This window comes from Condylostylus longicornis, unplaced genomic scaffold (genome assembly GCF_029603195.1).
Source record: "Condylostylus longicornis isolate FDR11 unplaced genomic scaffold, ASM2960319v2 ptg000007l, whole genome shotgun sequence".
Taxonomy (NCBI): domain Eukaryota; kingdom Metazoa; phylum Arthropoda; class Insecta; order Diptera; family Dolichopodidae; genus Condylostylus; species Condylostylus longicornis.
This window is the reverse complement of record NW_026577976.1, coordinates 1165525-1182494: the sequence shown is the minus strand read 5'-3', so window position 1 is coordinate 1182494 and position 16970 is coordinate 1165525. Positions and strand designations below refer to the sequence as shown.

The following is a 16970-nucleotide window of genomic DNA, read 5'->3' as shown; positions in this document are numbered from 1 at the left end:
TATAAAGAAAAAAATTGTTGACAGCTCTATGTATTTTGTATTTTTTATATGTAGATATATTGTAGTTTAAGAACTCCGATTCATCATACTATATTATGACTTCGGTTATAATAATGCAGTACATAAAAATTTAATTTATGTAAATTGAATTGCATAGTAAAAAAAAAATGATCATAAAAAATTTGTACAATGTTTGAATATTACTTACTTACTACATCAGCAAAGTAGTATATGATAGTAAAGTTAATAATCTTATAAAAAATTTTAAAAAGTTTTTCATCTTCAAGCTTTCTATAAGAATATAAAATCGAATTTTAATTATTATTTTAATGCATACTCGTTAATTTTAATTGCATGAGATTTTTTACTTAAAAGTATAAAAAAGGATGTTCATAAATGCATAAAAAATATGAATTGCGTATAACAGAAACCTAGAAAGAATTCTACATTGGTAGATTTCGTATTGTCAAAAACAAAGATTTGAATCCTTCTTTAAATTGTATTGAAATCCAAAACTAAATACAATGACATTGCATTATCAAGCAAATACAACGGTTTTTTGCTACATTTCGGGATACAAATTTTAATTTTGTGACATTGACATTTCTTTTTAAATTATAAATAACATTGTAGGCATTATTACCATCCTCCTTAAAATTTGTTTCACCTACTGCCAATTCTTAACAATAAAATCAACGCAAAAATGTCAAAAAATAGTGCTATGTCAATTAATTGACGCATACTGGTAACACTTATCATTAAAACTTCACAAAAAACGTCTACAATGTTTTGATTTACAATTTGCTTTTTGTGCGTCTCGAAAATGCATTTTATACAATTCGGGATGCGTAAAATTGTAATTTTGTTTTTTAACTGCAATACAGAACGTTATACATGATCAAAGTTTGCGTTTTTTTTTTACAATACGGAATACTGCCATTTTTGTATTTTTCAATTCTAAATGTAAATACAGATTTGTATGCCTTTCAATCTTTTATAAATAAATTGCAATCAATGATAAATATTTTATTATAATATGAATATTATGGTATATAAAATATTTGAAATAGAATGTATTACTATGTGCGTGTGTATGAAAATGAAAATTTTATTCTTTATAATAAAAGGAAATTGTAAATTTCAAAGTAGAAAGTAAATTTATTTTCTTCCGTCAAGATAACGTCATTCATATATATTATATCAGTTATATAAAACTTGTATTTTACTCTATATAGCTATATTTATTTATTGATAGGTATTTGATTAATGTATAATGCATATTCAATATTTATAAAGTAATATTGTAAAATAAAATTAGCAAAAATGTAAAATGGAAAATTCTTATAGAATTAATTATATTTTAAATAGAATAATAAAATTTTTTACAATTATTATTTTTGAAGAATTGTTTAAATTTAAGGAATTGAAGGAGAATTAATTAAATAGAAGGTTTACAAATGGGAGAACATTATGCATTTTATATACATTTTAATACCACAATCCTTAAAACTTAATATTGGGTTTAAAATTATAGCTATGAAAAAAGGATATATGAGATACATTTTCAACAATTTTTGGAAATCAGGATATTGTTCCTGGGTAATAATAAATAAATAATGGGTATTAAATAATTTTATATTAAAATTTGTTCACAGAAATAATCTATTTATTTTTATAAGATTTTAACTTTGAATTATATAATAAATCTGAGTCTGACGAAAATCTGTTGTGTACTCAGAAAATGTCAAATTGTTATCAAAAATATTATGATGCAAACTCAAATTTACAACGATCAGCTGATTTTTGGTATTGTGAATTTTATATTGTCAGATTATGTAAATTGGTAATGCTTTCAGAGGTATTTTTCTAAAGGCCACAGATTTCAAATATTATTAAGGCATGAAATGAATCTATGATGTTTAAATGCTTTAACCTAACTGGAACCTTAATATTGTAAAGAATCGGTCGGCACCATTTCATTTAATATTTCTATAATGATGATATTTTTTTAAAATATTTAAATCCAGATAATAATAAACATATTATATTCATATATGTATGCAAAACTAACAATATATGTATGCGTAACAGTACCAGCAGAAAATATACACATACAATTATTTTATCTTTAAATGGTTTTTTTGATAAGAATTTTATCATTTAACTTTGATCATGATTATTTTTTTTGTAGCAGATTTAAATACATACAATATATATTTCCTATATGAGTTTATGTTAGAAATTTCTAAAGAACTTTATTCTTTTATAATGTAATAAATGGCGATGAAATGACCTTATACACATTCATGTTACAAATATGCTTTTAGATTTTATAAATGGGCATAGGAATTTGTTTATGATAAAACATAAAATATAATGTTCTATATTACATATAAAATGAAAATATCTATTAATACCATTGATAATAGAAAATATGCTGATCCATCTATGTATACAATGTGCATTTTCAATAGTTTGTATAGATGTAAAACTAGTGTTGCCATGTAAGTTGCCATTTACACTGGCTGTCCGGAGTCGCAATTGTCGTGGGCAAGTTTTCCTGAGTGTTCGAAAACTACTGTCTTATTCCCTTAAGTATATTTCCAGTTTTATACTTGGAACAGGAATATTATAGGTGGGAACCTGGGCAGGCTACAATAAGTCGCGAAAGATTACACTTTTCGGGAGATATGTCCTCTTGTCCCGTTTGGTTCCCTTGGAATCTACCAATTTACCAACCTTTATAGAGTTGTACTATTTTGGGGACCAATTCCTCTAATTGTTTCATTCACCAATCATGGTGTGATTGTACATAAATGTATGTTTAGATTAATTTAAGAGTTGATTCTAAAAATGCCATTTTTTTTTCTTAAGTTTTTCAACATGGCATTGCTTAATTCATTTCAATTAACAAAAAAATATAGTGATAAGACATAGGAAACAATAAATTTCCGGATTCTTTGCCTAAATATTTTTGTCCCCAGCTTTATTTTAGTTATTTTTTTATAAGATAAAAGTATGATGATATTAACTTTTATCGTGTGATATAAAAAATAGGAGAAAAAAAAATCATTTTTTTTTTAACATTTTTTTTTTCAGATTCTTTCATTTTTTGTTTGGATTATGAGATGACAATTGATAACTTATAATGTAGTTGCACGTGTTCATTATTATTTATAAATGGTTTATAACATCTAAGAATTTTTTTTTATTTCGCTTTTTTTTTTACTTTCCGTCATTTGTGAAAAAATAATTTTTTTTTTAACAAAAATACAAATAGCAATTTGTAAAGATCATCAAAAATCTTAAATCAAAAGTTTAATATCGATTATTCAGCAATATTTTTTCATAATACATTAAACATTATGATCATTGGTGTTACTATATAATTCTTTAATAAAGCATTTAACATTACGTTGTCCAATATATTTCATGTTGTTAAAGGTTTGTAATAAGAATATTCTTCTGCAAGTATATAAAGTAAGAATTTTATGTATTGCATCAAGCATGTAATTAGGAAATGTACAAACCCGTTTTAAAATAAAATGCTTATGCTAGTTACTCTTTGTCTATCCATCATCTTTTCGTGTGTCTACCTGGCCTCATGTTCACAAAATTTGTATCGTTTTAAAGATAGAAAGCTCAAATTTTGTAGCTAACTAGGTCTTGGAGGATACGTAAAAATCCCTTCCCTAAAACCCCAAAACCTGGTACCTTAATTCCTTATGGATTTTAAAATTAAGACGTAAAGTTACTAAGGCCGTTTGTTGTAAACGAATAAAGTAATTCGAAGAACAACATAAGAATTTTGAATTTACACTACAAATTAACTGTTTCGTATCCGTAATCGGAGTTTCCTGAATTTTTGCATTTATAATTCTCTTTATACCGTACAATTTTTCAAAAAATTCCATACAATTTTTTTGGAAAATTCTAATTTTTAGGTCATCTAAATTTTTTTGGGCATTATAACTTTTACCAAACTTCTATTTACAATAGGAACGTGAAAATAATCATCTTCTTTTAATTTAAGTGAATTTTATTATTTCAATAGAACGTTTTATTTATCTAAATTTGAATTTTTAAAGGAAATGTGCTATTTTACAAATAAAATGGTTACCCCTAAAAATATGCAATTTTTTCCAAAAAATTTGCGCATATCAATAGATTGTAATAAACAAAAAAAAATTTTTTTTTATTTTTCACACTGATTTGTTTATTTAAAGCTTATATTAAAAATTTTTGTATTATTTTCGGTGAAAAAAAAATTATTCTTCATCTTACATTTAAATTGCATGTAATTTTTCATATCTCCGTATAGTTAAGCCGTATACCTCCATTAATAATTTTAAATAAACATAGAGAATTTACAAAAGCAAAACCTAATAAATTTCGTATTTTCATATAAAATTGACTACTTCAAAAAAAACTTTTTAATTATATTTGTAGATTTGAAAATAAATTATTATTAGTTTACAGTATACAGATGGGCTCTTTAAGCACTAATTCATAATTCTAAATAAAGGCGGACAGTATATAATTAATTGTAATTAATTTTAAATATAAATAAATAATATACTTAATATAAATTATTTAATAAACTTTAAATTTTAAATCAATAAAATTTTCTCGAATAAAATAATATACGAGTGCACTTTGAATTATTCATTATATTAAGTGTTATTAAAAAAATTCATACATGCCCAATAATTAATAAGAAAATTACTGACTTATTCAAATATGTAGATATTTTAATATTGTATTATTATAAAATATAATTATTTATATATAATTACATATTAATTAAAAAAAAAAATTGATTTGGTTTTTAATATTTAAAAGCATGCATTTGGTATTTCTTGTTTAAAAAAAATTTTTGTTTTTTTTTACAAGTATTCACTAATATATACTAAAAAATAACACAATAACATTGAAAATCCAATAAGCCTTAACAGAAATCACACATACCATATATAAATAACAACAAACAAAACGAAAAATAGAAAACATTTTTGTATTAAAAACAAAAATAACAAAAGAACAAATTAATAAAAAAACATGTAAAAAAAATACATACATAAAATACAATATATACACATATAATATATACTATATATATATATGGATATATAAGATATATATATTATTATACAAGAGTTAAAAGATTATAAACAGATAGATAGCACGTAGTATAGAGAATAGTAGAGAAAGATGAAAGTTAAAAGGTGAACATTTAGACAGTGAAATAAGTAGTTAATCCGACTGCTGAAATAGTAGAGCGTACAATAAAATTTTTTTAATATTTTTTTTTTTTTGTTGTTTTTTTTTATTTATATGCTTTGTTTGTAAAATAAAATTTATTATTATGCTTTAACATTATATATGTATTTTTCATCCAGTTTCAAAAGCGGGTAAAGCACATGAAAAGCGTTTTTGATTTTTTTTTTTTTTATATCGCAGTAGAAATGCAATACACATATGCACACATACATATATAATTTTTATAATAGTATTGGTATATTTCGTTTTTCTTTTATAATTGTATGGAATGTATGTATGCAAATGTGTATTGAATTATTTTTTTTTTAAATTTAATTAAGTTTTCGGTTGAAATCAGAATTTGGTATTGCTTTTTTTTTGTTTTTTGTTAATTGTTCCTGTTTTTTTTTCCTTTTTTCGACGATTATGATTTGTAGTAATAATTAATGGTCGTAAATTTTATTTTTTCAATTTTATTTTTCCTTTTTTTTTTTTTTGTTAATGTTTGTTCTTCATCCTTTTTTGTGTCTGGCTTTTTTTTTGGGTATATTCATTAATTGTAAAATGAAATATAATGAATTGTTAATGAAATTTATTTAAAACTAATTATAAATGAATCCAAAAGAAAAATAAACAGAGTGAAAGAGAAAAACGCAAAAAAAAAATAAAAATAAAAAATGAATGCTTTTATTTTTTATGTAAAAATTCATGATGTGCAAAATTTTTTCAAATTTTAATTGTAATTTATTATCAAGTAATACAAAAAAAAAAATATTTTATTGTTTTTCTATTAATTTTTAATTTGATTACAGAAAAAATTTCAATGAATTTTAATTAAATATGTGGGTGAGCTGTTTGGTCGATTCAGCACAATAAAGTAAAATGGAAAAAATTTAATAGGTTAATTTAATTGTGCACCTGTTAGAGAAAAAATGATTGTAAAATAATGTTTAAGTATTATTTTTGATTTAAGGATTACTTTTCGGAAATAAAATATTTTTTATTTGAAAAACATGGGAATTTTTTCTTTAATAAAATTGAAATTGAATTTTAATTAATTTTGTTTTAATACACATATTTTAGAATTGCATAATTTCGATAATTTTTTAAAAGAAATCGATTCTAATACAAATCGAATGTTACAATGATAGTATCAAATTTTAAGTTTAAGTTTATAAGTTTGTTCAGTGATCAATATTGAATATACCTCAAATAAACTGCGTTTGAAAATGTGAGATTTAAATTTGTAGATGCACTGTGCACTATTGACAATATACTAAAATAAACTTATATATTTATTATAATATAAAAATTTAGAATAAGTATTGTAAGAGAATATTATGGAATAATAATTTATTGAACTTTAAAAAAAGTATGAAAACTTTTGTTATGATTAATTTTTAATAAGAATAAAATCAGTTTTAAAAAACATCGTTTTCAAAATATATTCAATCCGATTGCATGTCCGAAAATTGACAAATTCGATATTTTTTAAAATTTGAATTCACCGTTTTCATTTTGGTATTCTAAATTAAAGAATATATTATTAATGCTCCCGCAGTTAACTGAATTTTACATAGAAAAAAAACAAAAAGACAAATAAGTATCTAATTTAAACAAAATAAATATATTAAAACAAAAATTTCTATATAAGAGCCTAATTAAATATAGAATTAAACATTAGAATGACGTATAACAATATGAAAATTATGGTGCCTATATTGCCCTAATGTATTATTTAAATTAAAATTGTTTAATTTAGATAATGTGAAAAAAAAGTGTGTATAAATAAGGCTATGAAGTGATAATGACACTCTTTTCTATTTTAAAGTGAATGTTATTATTATAATACACAGTGAATAAAATATATTTTATATATTATGTAAAAATAAATGAGTGAAAATGGAAGAAAATTACAAAAAAAATAACTAATGATTTTTTTATTTTTATTTTAGTATATTTCAAAAATTAAATAGCATTTACTATTATTTTAGCATTTGTGTATATAAATATTATAAGTTTTTGAAAATAATTTGTAATTTGGGGTACTATATAACTAGGTAGTTTTAAATGTATTGAATATATGTATATATAGTGATGGTATAATTTTTACTACAAAATATATTTTTGACAAATAATTGTAGCATATTATGAAAATAATAAATTTACACATTTTCTATACATTTATGAAAAACAAAAAAAAATTCTAACATTTTTTCTAATATTATTGAAAAAAATTAAGGTAAGATGGTAGTTGGCTTAACGGCTGAATATTAACAAAAATTAAATGTACATTATAATTACAATTTAATTTACATTTTTTGTTTTTAATATACTTATTTATTATACAGCTATATTTTATTATACAGCAGAATAATATTATAAACTGTAATTAATATAATTATATTAATTTTGGATATAACATTTAAGATTTTCGCGCTAAAATTATTTTAAATAATAAGAATAATATTTTCACCCTTTATATTTTATTTTTGATGATATTTACGATAAGCAAAATATGTATATTTTGTTATATATGTATGTTTGCATATACATACATGAAATGTTGTAATATTCTTATTAGATTTATCTTTTAAGATATATATTTTTTATTTTAGTATATAAAATAATCTTTAAAAGCAGGTGCTTACCTTATTTTTTATTTCTATACTACTTTAATCTACAATTACACTAATTTATGTATATTATTATAAATATATATATAAAGTTAAATATGATTTTCTATCCATCACCAATTACATTTACTATATATATATATATATATATATGAGTATTAAACTAATGGCTTCTACAATGGTTAAAAATTTTATACAAAATATGAATATTGGACAAAAAATATTTTTAATGTATTTAGTTAAAATAAATATATATATATATGTATGTCTATATATAATATAAGAAATTTTTGTTTTTTTTTTTTTCCATAAAGAAATTAATAAATGAATATTATATGAAAACTAAACTAAACAGCAAAAATAAACAATTACTAAAGATATATAGCAGATAAAAATTAAAAAAAAAAAATAAATAAAATGTTAATGAAAACAATTTTATAAAAGGATAAATAAGGTATACATAATATTATGGAATTTTGCGTGGGGGGGGGGGGGGTGGGGGGCGGGGGTGTGGTATATATATGGGAGACAAATTTGAATATAACAAATGTATAGAATACAAAAACAAATATTACTTAAATATATAAAATTTATAATTGATAATAATAAAAGGAAAAATATAAAAAGTGTATATAAAAAGATTTCTAAATATTACTTACAAAATTCAGTTTTACAGTGAAGCGGTGAAAATTTTTTTTTTTTTTGAAATTATTTTACAGTTTTTTTTCGAATTAATTTTGAGTTTATTTTGAGTTTTTGGTTTTTTTTTTTTGTTCATCGTTTCAAATTCAATATTTGGATTTTCGATAAATTCATGTTTTTATGATAATATGATGTTGTATACATAAATATATATATATACATATATATTTATTGATATATACATATAATACATATGTATAAAATAAATATAAATCGACCATTTTTGTAATTTTGTTTTCGTTTTTATTTTCAATTAATTATTTTATTTTTTATGATTGTTTTTTACAATGCACAAGATAAAAAATTATAGGTTATGTTTTTTTTTTTTTGTAAATTTTATTAAAATATTATTATATAACAGAGAGATAAGTACGATAATGATGCGATTATTATTATATTATTTTTATTTATTATTTCGATATTTAAAATATGTTAAAAAAAAAATATCGAAAATATTTTTGTTTTTGGCATTCATTTAAAAAGTTTATATTGTTTATTATTTTTTTTGATTTTGTTTTTTTTCGTTTCATAAAATTTTTTTTTTTGTATTGTAAGTTTTGTTGCAAGCCACAGCCGACAATGAGATACACAAGCCGAAATATATAGAGAAATATTAACATTAAAATTAAATGATGCAAAATTATTAATTTTTTTTTTTGATTTTATATTAAAATTTTTAATATAATAATAAATTTAGAGTATACATTTAGAGAGAGAGAGAATATAAATATAGAAAATATTTTTTAATAAATATATAGATATAAGATGTAATAATATATGAAGTTGAAAATAAAGTGAAAATTAAATTTTGTTGAAATAATAGAATTAAAATTGAAAAAAGAAAAAAAAAACAATTTCGATAATTACCTATTACTAGTTTTTATGAATTAAATTTTGAATTATTAGTAGATTTGTATTTATTAATAACTGTATTTATAATAATTGCATTGAGTTAGTTCTTCCTCCTCTGAGCTTGTTTAAAGAAAATATTATTTTGACTGTTAAACTTCTTTTTATTGAGATCGATAAAAATTTTTTTCTAATTATAATTGATTACTTTAAGCTTTAGTTTTATATAAATAGTTCAAAATGATTATACAAATACTGTTTTATATTTTAAAATTTTATTTATTAAAATTATTCATGACTGAATTGCGCTTTATGCTTAATAAATTAAGCATTTTCATGAATTCTAAGAAAATATTAAAAACAAAAATTCTGTATAGTGTAACGATTACAGCTGTTGGCACATTTGAATTAAACTGTAATTTTTTTTTATGTTTATTGAGTAATTTTTTTAAAATTTTCCTTTATTTTGTTCGTAACAAAGAAGTTACGGCCAAAGCCAGACTTGAGTTACTCGGAGGGTTTGATATCTCCCCGATTAAAGGATATGTCGGTCGCAGCAATACGTTTTTTTTGACAAAATTGAAGCGATAGTTATTACTACAATTGAAATAATAATAATGATTAGTCCTATAATAAACCTTACGATTGGAAGTCATATATACTAATTATACTATATAGATAGGTAATCCTCCTCATCAATAAATTGATATTTATTGATGAGGAGGATTATTATAGCACCGCTATAATTGATTATAGCGATGCTATAATAAGTTTTTTTTTGATTGGCAAGGTGAACATGCAAGGAGGATGGGCTGCTCCGTAAAAGATTTCTATAGAAACTGCTGTAATGAAGAGTATAAAGAAATAGTGACCCATCTTTTATGCTCATATCTGGCGCTGGCGAACTCAGCGTAAAAATTTCTTATTTCTTTCGGTGCACTTTGGAATTAGCAAATGAAAATCTTAGCGATTTTAGCCGGTTTTTTGAGAAGTTCCGACTGATTCGAATGTGAGGCAGAAAAGCAGAGATTCGGCGTTATCACAACGAACTTGAGTGTATTCTTCGGGCCGCGTAGAAATATGCAAACATCTACTTTCTTTTATAGCGATTTTGTGATTCTTCACTGCTATTTTTAATTAGAATTTTTACCTATAATTATAGCTCTGAAGGTGTCAATAATTATAGCAAGCAGTTAATAATTATAGTTTTAATAATGATAGAAGGGTCAAAATTATTCTCTTGTCCAAGGAGCCAGTAATTATATAACATGCCAATAATTATAATTTTTGCGGCTCTTTTGTTTCTAAATAAATATATAAAATTTAATAAATTTAATATGAAAATATTATTTGTTTAAAAAAAATATATTTAGATGGCAATAATGTAATTTCATTCGATTGCTGGCAGAATATTTTTTCTTATAGGTGCCAATAGCTGGACACGTTACCCTTATATTAAGTTTTATAAGTATTTAAAATATAAAAATTACTTTTTAACTTTTTTACCTTATTTTATAAATATTTCTATAAAATGTACAACAATTAATAAAATAAATAAATGTAAAACGACATTAAGTAAATATAATTTTCGATTACAGTTTTCATAAAATATATTTGTTAATAGCCATTTTAAATAATTAATATTGAAGAAATTTTAATATAGTTGAGTGAAAGGTAATTATCAAAATTATTTTTTTTAAGTTTCTGATTTAATAATGATATTTTTAAAATAAATAATTATATAATTGTAAAATTATTCATTATATTATTAACAAAAAAAAAAAATGAGAAATAAATTAAAATAAAAAAAAAGTATACATATATAATAATGTTAAAATAACGTTTTAACATAACATATTTTGTTTTAAATAACATTAAGTGTTTTGTTTGTGTGTTGAATTCATTTGTTATTTTTATTTTTGTTTAACAAATTTAATAAAAAATAATATTACATTTATATTATAATATTAACATGATTTTGGATTTATTTTTCATTTATCTACTTATTTATATATAGAATATATATATAATTTCTTTAACAGATTATATTACGAGGAAAGTGGTTTCTGTTTTGAATTAAAATTTACACAAGTATAACAATAATTGAATAATTTTTTGTGTATACAATATGAAAAATTTATATTTGATTTTAAAAAGGATATTTAATATTTTATATGTATATGAATTTGTGTTCTATTTTTTTGGACATAAATAATGTACATATGTATAACATATAAGTACATATTTTACATTTTAACTATATATAAAAAATTTGGAAACAGAATCATAAACAATATTCAGTAATTATATTTAAAAGAAAAAATAACATTATAGAAATAAATATCAATAATAATTAAAAATAAATATAATTTTATGAGAGTTTATGTTTTCTGTTAATAGATGGGAGTACAGGGTCATATAAAAATTTTATATTCGTAAATTTTAAATAAATCATGAGTACTTTAAAAAATTTAGGTTATCATATTAAATAACAGAAAAAAAAGTATCTAGTTCAAAAAGTCATTTATTTTATAAAAACTTATGAAATTTTATGAGTTTAAGATTAAAAAATTATTAATTGTCATGGTCAAGAAATGTCAAGTATTCAATTCTTTGTGGACAAATTATGTTCAATTATTTGTGGACACGGTATTTCAAAATATTGATTCTGTATGTATATTTTTTGTACCTAACGAGAATAGTGGATAATTTCGAAAATATTCAAACGTTGTTCCGCACTAGTTTATAGATATTTGATGCAGATACCCAATATTAATATTAATATTGGTTATATTAATATAATAATAAAAAATATATTAAATTTTCTATTAAAATTATAAATGCAACATATTTAGATTGCATTTCATTCGAAATTTTTATATATGTATTGAAATATTGCAGTCGCACTTATTAATATTATAAAGTGTATTTTTTGTAAAGATATTTTAAAAATTCCACAGCGAATAATGATAAAATTGATTTTTAAATTTTCAAAGTTTTTTTATCGCAATCCAATTATTTCAAATTAATATTTCATATAAATTGTTGAAATGAATGTGTTGGAGTTGACGAATATCAAATGATTTCGAATTGTTCCCTTTATTTTATGTTATACAATGTGCTATAAAAATTGTAAAATAAATTTCATTTAATTTGGGTAGCTGTTTGGATTTCGTTTTCTGTAACGAATTTGTTTTTGTTTTTTTTTTCAATATATAATATTGTATTTTTGGATATTTGATAAAATTGTATCTATATACATTATTCGAATTATTTCACGCAGTGTATCAAGAAAAGAAATTCATTCGGTACTTTCTAATATCTAATTGAACGAAAAAAAAGAAAATGGCATTCCTATTTGAAAAAGGAAAAAAAAATCAAAAAAAAAAAAGCCATTCAAAAGAATTTTAAGCTTTTCGTTTCTATTTTTTTTGTAATTTTTTTTTTTATGAATGCACGTTGTTTACCCTTTTTTTCTTCATCCGGGTTCTCAGGATCAACAACAGAAGATTTCGCTGTATGTAATAAAATAAAAGAAAAAATTTGAAGAATTGAAAAAAAAATATTATTTTCGAAATAAATTTCTCGATATTTTTCTATTTACAAATTTTTAACTAATTTTCACTACTCAATTTTTTCATTTTTCTACATTATTTCCAGGGAACAATAATACTTTTATAATATAATATACTCAAAAATGTAGTGCCATCAAAACGATTATTTAAAATTATATGAAAATATTTATGTAATTTGTGAAAAAAATATGAAAATTTTAATTTTATTGAATTTTAATTTTTGTTGAATAGATAGAAAAACATGACTATTGGATTATTAGGGAACAATTAATTATTCATAAGAATAATTTAGAAATTTTACAACTATTTTCAAAGAAAATTAGTGATATAATTAAACGATTGGAAAAACTGTGGTTTTAAGAAAACTGAATAATTATGAAAATATTATCAATTGAGTATAATTAATAAAGTTTTAAACTATGGTCATTTAAAAATTAAAATTATTATAAGGTGGATTTTCCTAATAAAACATAAAAATTTCCCATAATGAAGGATTATATTTTGTTTTCTATAATTTAATTAATCAGGATTAATTGTTATTAAATAGAATTTGGAAATTAATCATGGAAAAATAGTGAAATATAAAATATACTCTTATATGATTTGTATTGATTCGTATTAGTAATGTGATTAATGCTTTTTATAATACTAATCTAAATTATTAGAGCTTAAAATTAAAGTAAATAAAAATATTGTATGCAAACAAACGAAATTTTATATATTTAAAATTTTTTTAATGAAAAAATTCATTTTAGAAATTGAAGCATACAGCACAATTTTTAATTTTTCAAAGGACGAAAACAAAGAAGAAAGTTAATTACATTGCGATAATTGAAATATTCTTTTGATTTAAACGCTCTTTTTGGTTATTTGTGTGCTTTTGTATGTGTTTTTGTGTATATATTGCAGAACTATTAGTATGTATGTATTACTTCTTTTATTTATACATATATGTATGTATATAGTTTGAAAATAATTTAATTTTTACTGAAATTTAGAAGTAAATTTAATGATTTTTGATTTAATAAAATTTATTCAGAAATTTTATTTAAAATTCTAATTTTTTTTTTTGTAAATAATTTTATGCATATCTCCAAAACCTTAAAACATTTTAAAAATTTCAGATTTTTTAATATTTTAATAATAATATGGTTGTTGTATGTTGAATAATGAAAATGTTATGAATGGTATTTTATTTATTGTTTATGTATTTTGTTGTTTTAAACAAATATTATTTACAGAAATTTAAATCGTGTAAAAATACAAAATTTCAAATAAATAAATAAAGAAAAAAATATATATTAAATACAAGAAGAAACAAAAATAAATCACAAAACAAACTTAAAAATGTTCTAGAATTTTATAAATAAACTTTTTATACATTTTAATATTTAATAATAAAAAAAGAAAAAAATTATAATTCACTGTTATTTACGTAGTTAAAAAAATTAATTAAATATAAATAAAAAAGAATAAATCAAATAAATTTTGAAAAAATTAAATTGTAAAATTTTTTACATAATGAAAATTTTATATTTGCATTTTTTATATAATTTGAACTTAAATTAAAAGAGAAATTTATTTGGCAATATTTAAATATGTGCAAGTACTTAAGTATATATTATACTTATCGAATTATTTAACATTATGTTAATATATATATATATAGAATTTAAAAATGTATAATCTTGTATTTTGAAAATTTTTAAGCCAAGACCCTTTTTAATTATTTAAAAAATGAAATTGCTTTTCTTATAATTCAATTATAATGGGATTTTTACATTTGCATAAAATAAACGATATGAACGAGATAAACGACAATATTAATCGGACAAATGGATCTGATTTAATTAAATTTCCATTCTAAAATTGACGAATTAAGTACTTATTTTCATATTAATTTAAATAGTGTCATTTATATAATATACAAGTATGTAGAATATTACTTTTGAGTGAAAAAATTTTATAATTAAATTCTCACAAAAATTGTTTTTGAACTATATTAAAATTTATCGTTAATCCCAAATCATTTCGCTATTATGACACTATTTTGACAAGTGAGATTTTAATTTTAAATATTACTTAATAAAATCTTATATAATATGGTAATTAAAATTCTCTTTTACTTCAAGCTCATTTTCCCTATAATAAAAATACTGTTCAGTTTTAACTATTAAAAAAAATTAATTTTTTCTTACTTAATCTAAATAATTTTTTTTTTTTCAAATATACTAATTTAATATTATAATTTACATCACAGTTCTCAATACGTGCTAATAAAATTATATTAATTTTTTCATATTAAATTAGTATATTATTGTAAAATATAATAAGGAAAAAATTGAAATAAATATTATATAGAATTATTTAAAATATTTATAATATAATTATAAAAAAATCTTGTATAAATAGTATATAAATTATAATAAAGATGAATTAAAAGAAATTAAATTTGAATATCCCGTAAAATTTATATATTATAATTTTGTTCTTGTAAATAAAAATTCTATAGAAATATCTTTGCAATAATTGTAAAGACATTTGATTGAAATTTTTTTGAAATTTTTATATTATAATTTTTTGTACAAATAAATTTTGATAAAAATTAAATAATTTTGAAAAATATAGGAAAAAATATTAATTACATATGTATATATATAATTAAATTTGTTTGTTAAATTTATATATACGATTGAGATATAAAATATTAGTTATTTAGTATAATATTATATATTTTTTATTCTCCTATTTTAAAATAATTCAAGTAAATTAATTATATATTTATTTAACTAGTTATAATATAATATTGTATAAATAGAATGGTGAAAATAGAAGAGCAATAATTATTTAAAAAAATTACAAAAATATATTATATAAATACAAGAGTTAAGAAATAAAATATGAATAAAATATTGTATATATATTACATATATAATAGGTATATAATGTATGTATATATAAATATATTGAAAATAATGAAAAGAATTGAAATATCAATATTATGTAATAATAAGTAGTTCCCTTAAATGTGTTTTTATTTTTATATCAAAATACTTGAATACTTTTAATATTATTTTATAAAAACATCGAATTAAATACATAATATATGTATACTATATGAAATTAAATATTATGAACAACATCAATATAATTTCCTCTCTTTAAATAATTTATTTTTCATATTAATAAGAATATTTTCAAAACCTACACTTATATTACTTAATTTTATTATATACTATTATGTATTTTGCGAGATTATATTAAATAAAAGAAAAAATTATAATTATATCTTACATTACAAGATAATTACAAATTTATATTAAAATATAAAATATATTATTTATAATAAATTAAAAAAAAAAAAATAAAAAATTCTAAATAATTAATTTTATTTCTGTTCAAATTGAATTATTAAAAAACTAAAAAATAATTTACAGATTTTTTTACTTTTCTTTACAATATTGTAATTTAATAATTTACAAATTAAAAACAGAAAAAAAAATTTCTTGAACTAAAAAAAAAATTTACACTTTTTTTTCAAATTCAAAATATTTAAGTTACTCTTTTTGTTTTTGGTATAAAAGAATTAGATTATAAGAATAAAATCAATAAAATTACCTCCAACCATTTGTGGTTCTCCGATATTTACATAAAATAGTACATCTTTTTCATAACTTCCTTCTTCTAGAATGCCTAGTGGTATAATTTTCCTTTAGAGTCATAGCGAAAAAAAAAACAAAGGAAAAAAAATAGGGAAAAAAATTCTATTAGTAAAATAAATACATAATAAGTAAATAAAAATACAAAAAAAATGTATAAATTTCATATAATCTTTGTATGAATATTATGCATAACGTACACACGCTATATTATATACTTGTATAAAAAATATACAAATAAAAATTACCTATGAGATGAATAATAAAATTATTATAATTTTATATGTGCA

The 16970-nt window shown here is 20.1% G+C and overlaps 1 protein-coding gene across 1 annotated transcript in view; it reads right to left on the bottom strand.

The window, feature by feature from the left end:
• LOC129618480 (sodium/calcium exchanger 1-like) overlaps nucleotides 1–16725 on the bottom strand; it is a 33211-nt gene extending 16486 nt beyond the window's left edge. The window contains exons 1-2 of the mRNA XM_055533264.1: nucleotides 16640–16725; nucleotides 12914–12961 (exon numbers count right to left, since the gene is read on the bottom strand). Of these exons, the coding sequence (XP_055389239.1) occupies nucleotides 12914–12961; nucleotides 16640–16649 (58 nt within the window). The 5' untranslated portion in view covers nucleotides 16650–16725. The remainder of the gene's footprint in view (nucleotides 1–12913; nucleotides 12962–16639) is intronic.
• Between the last annotated feature and the right edge of the window lie 245 nt (nucleotides 16726–16970).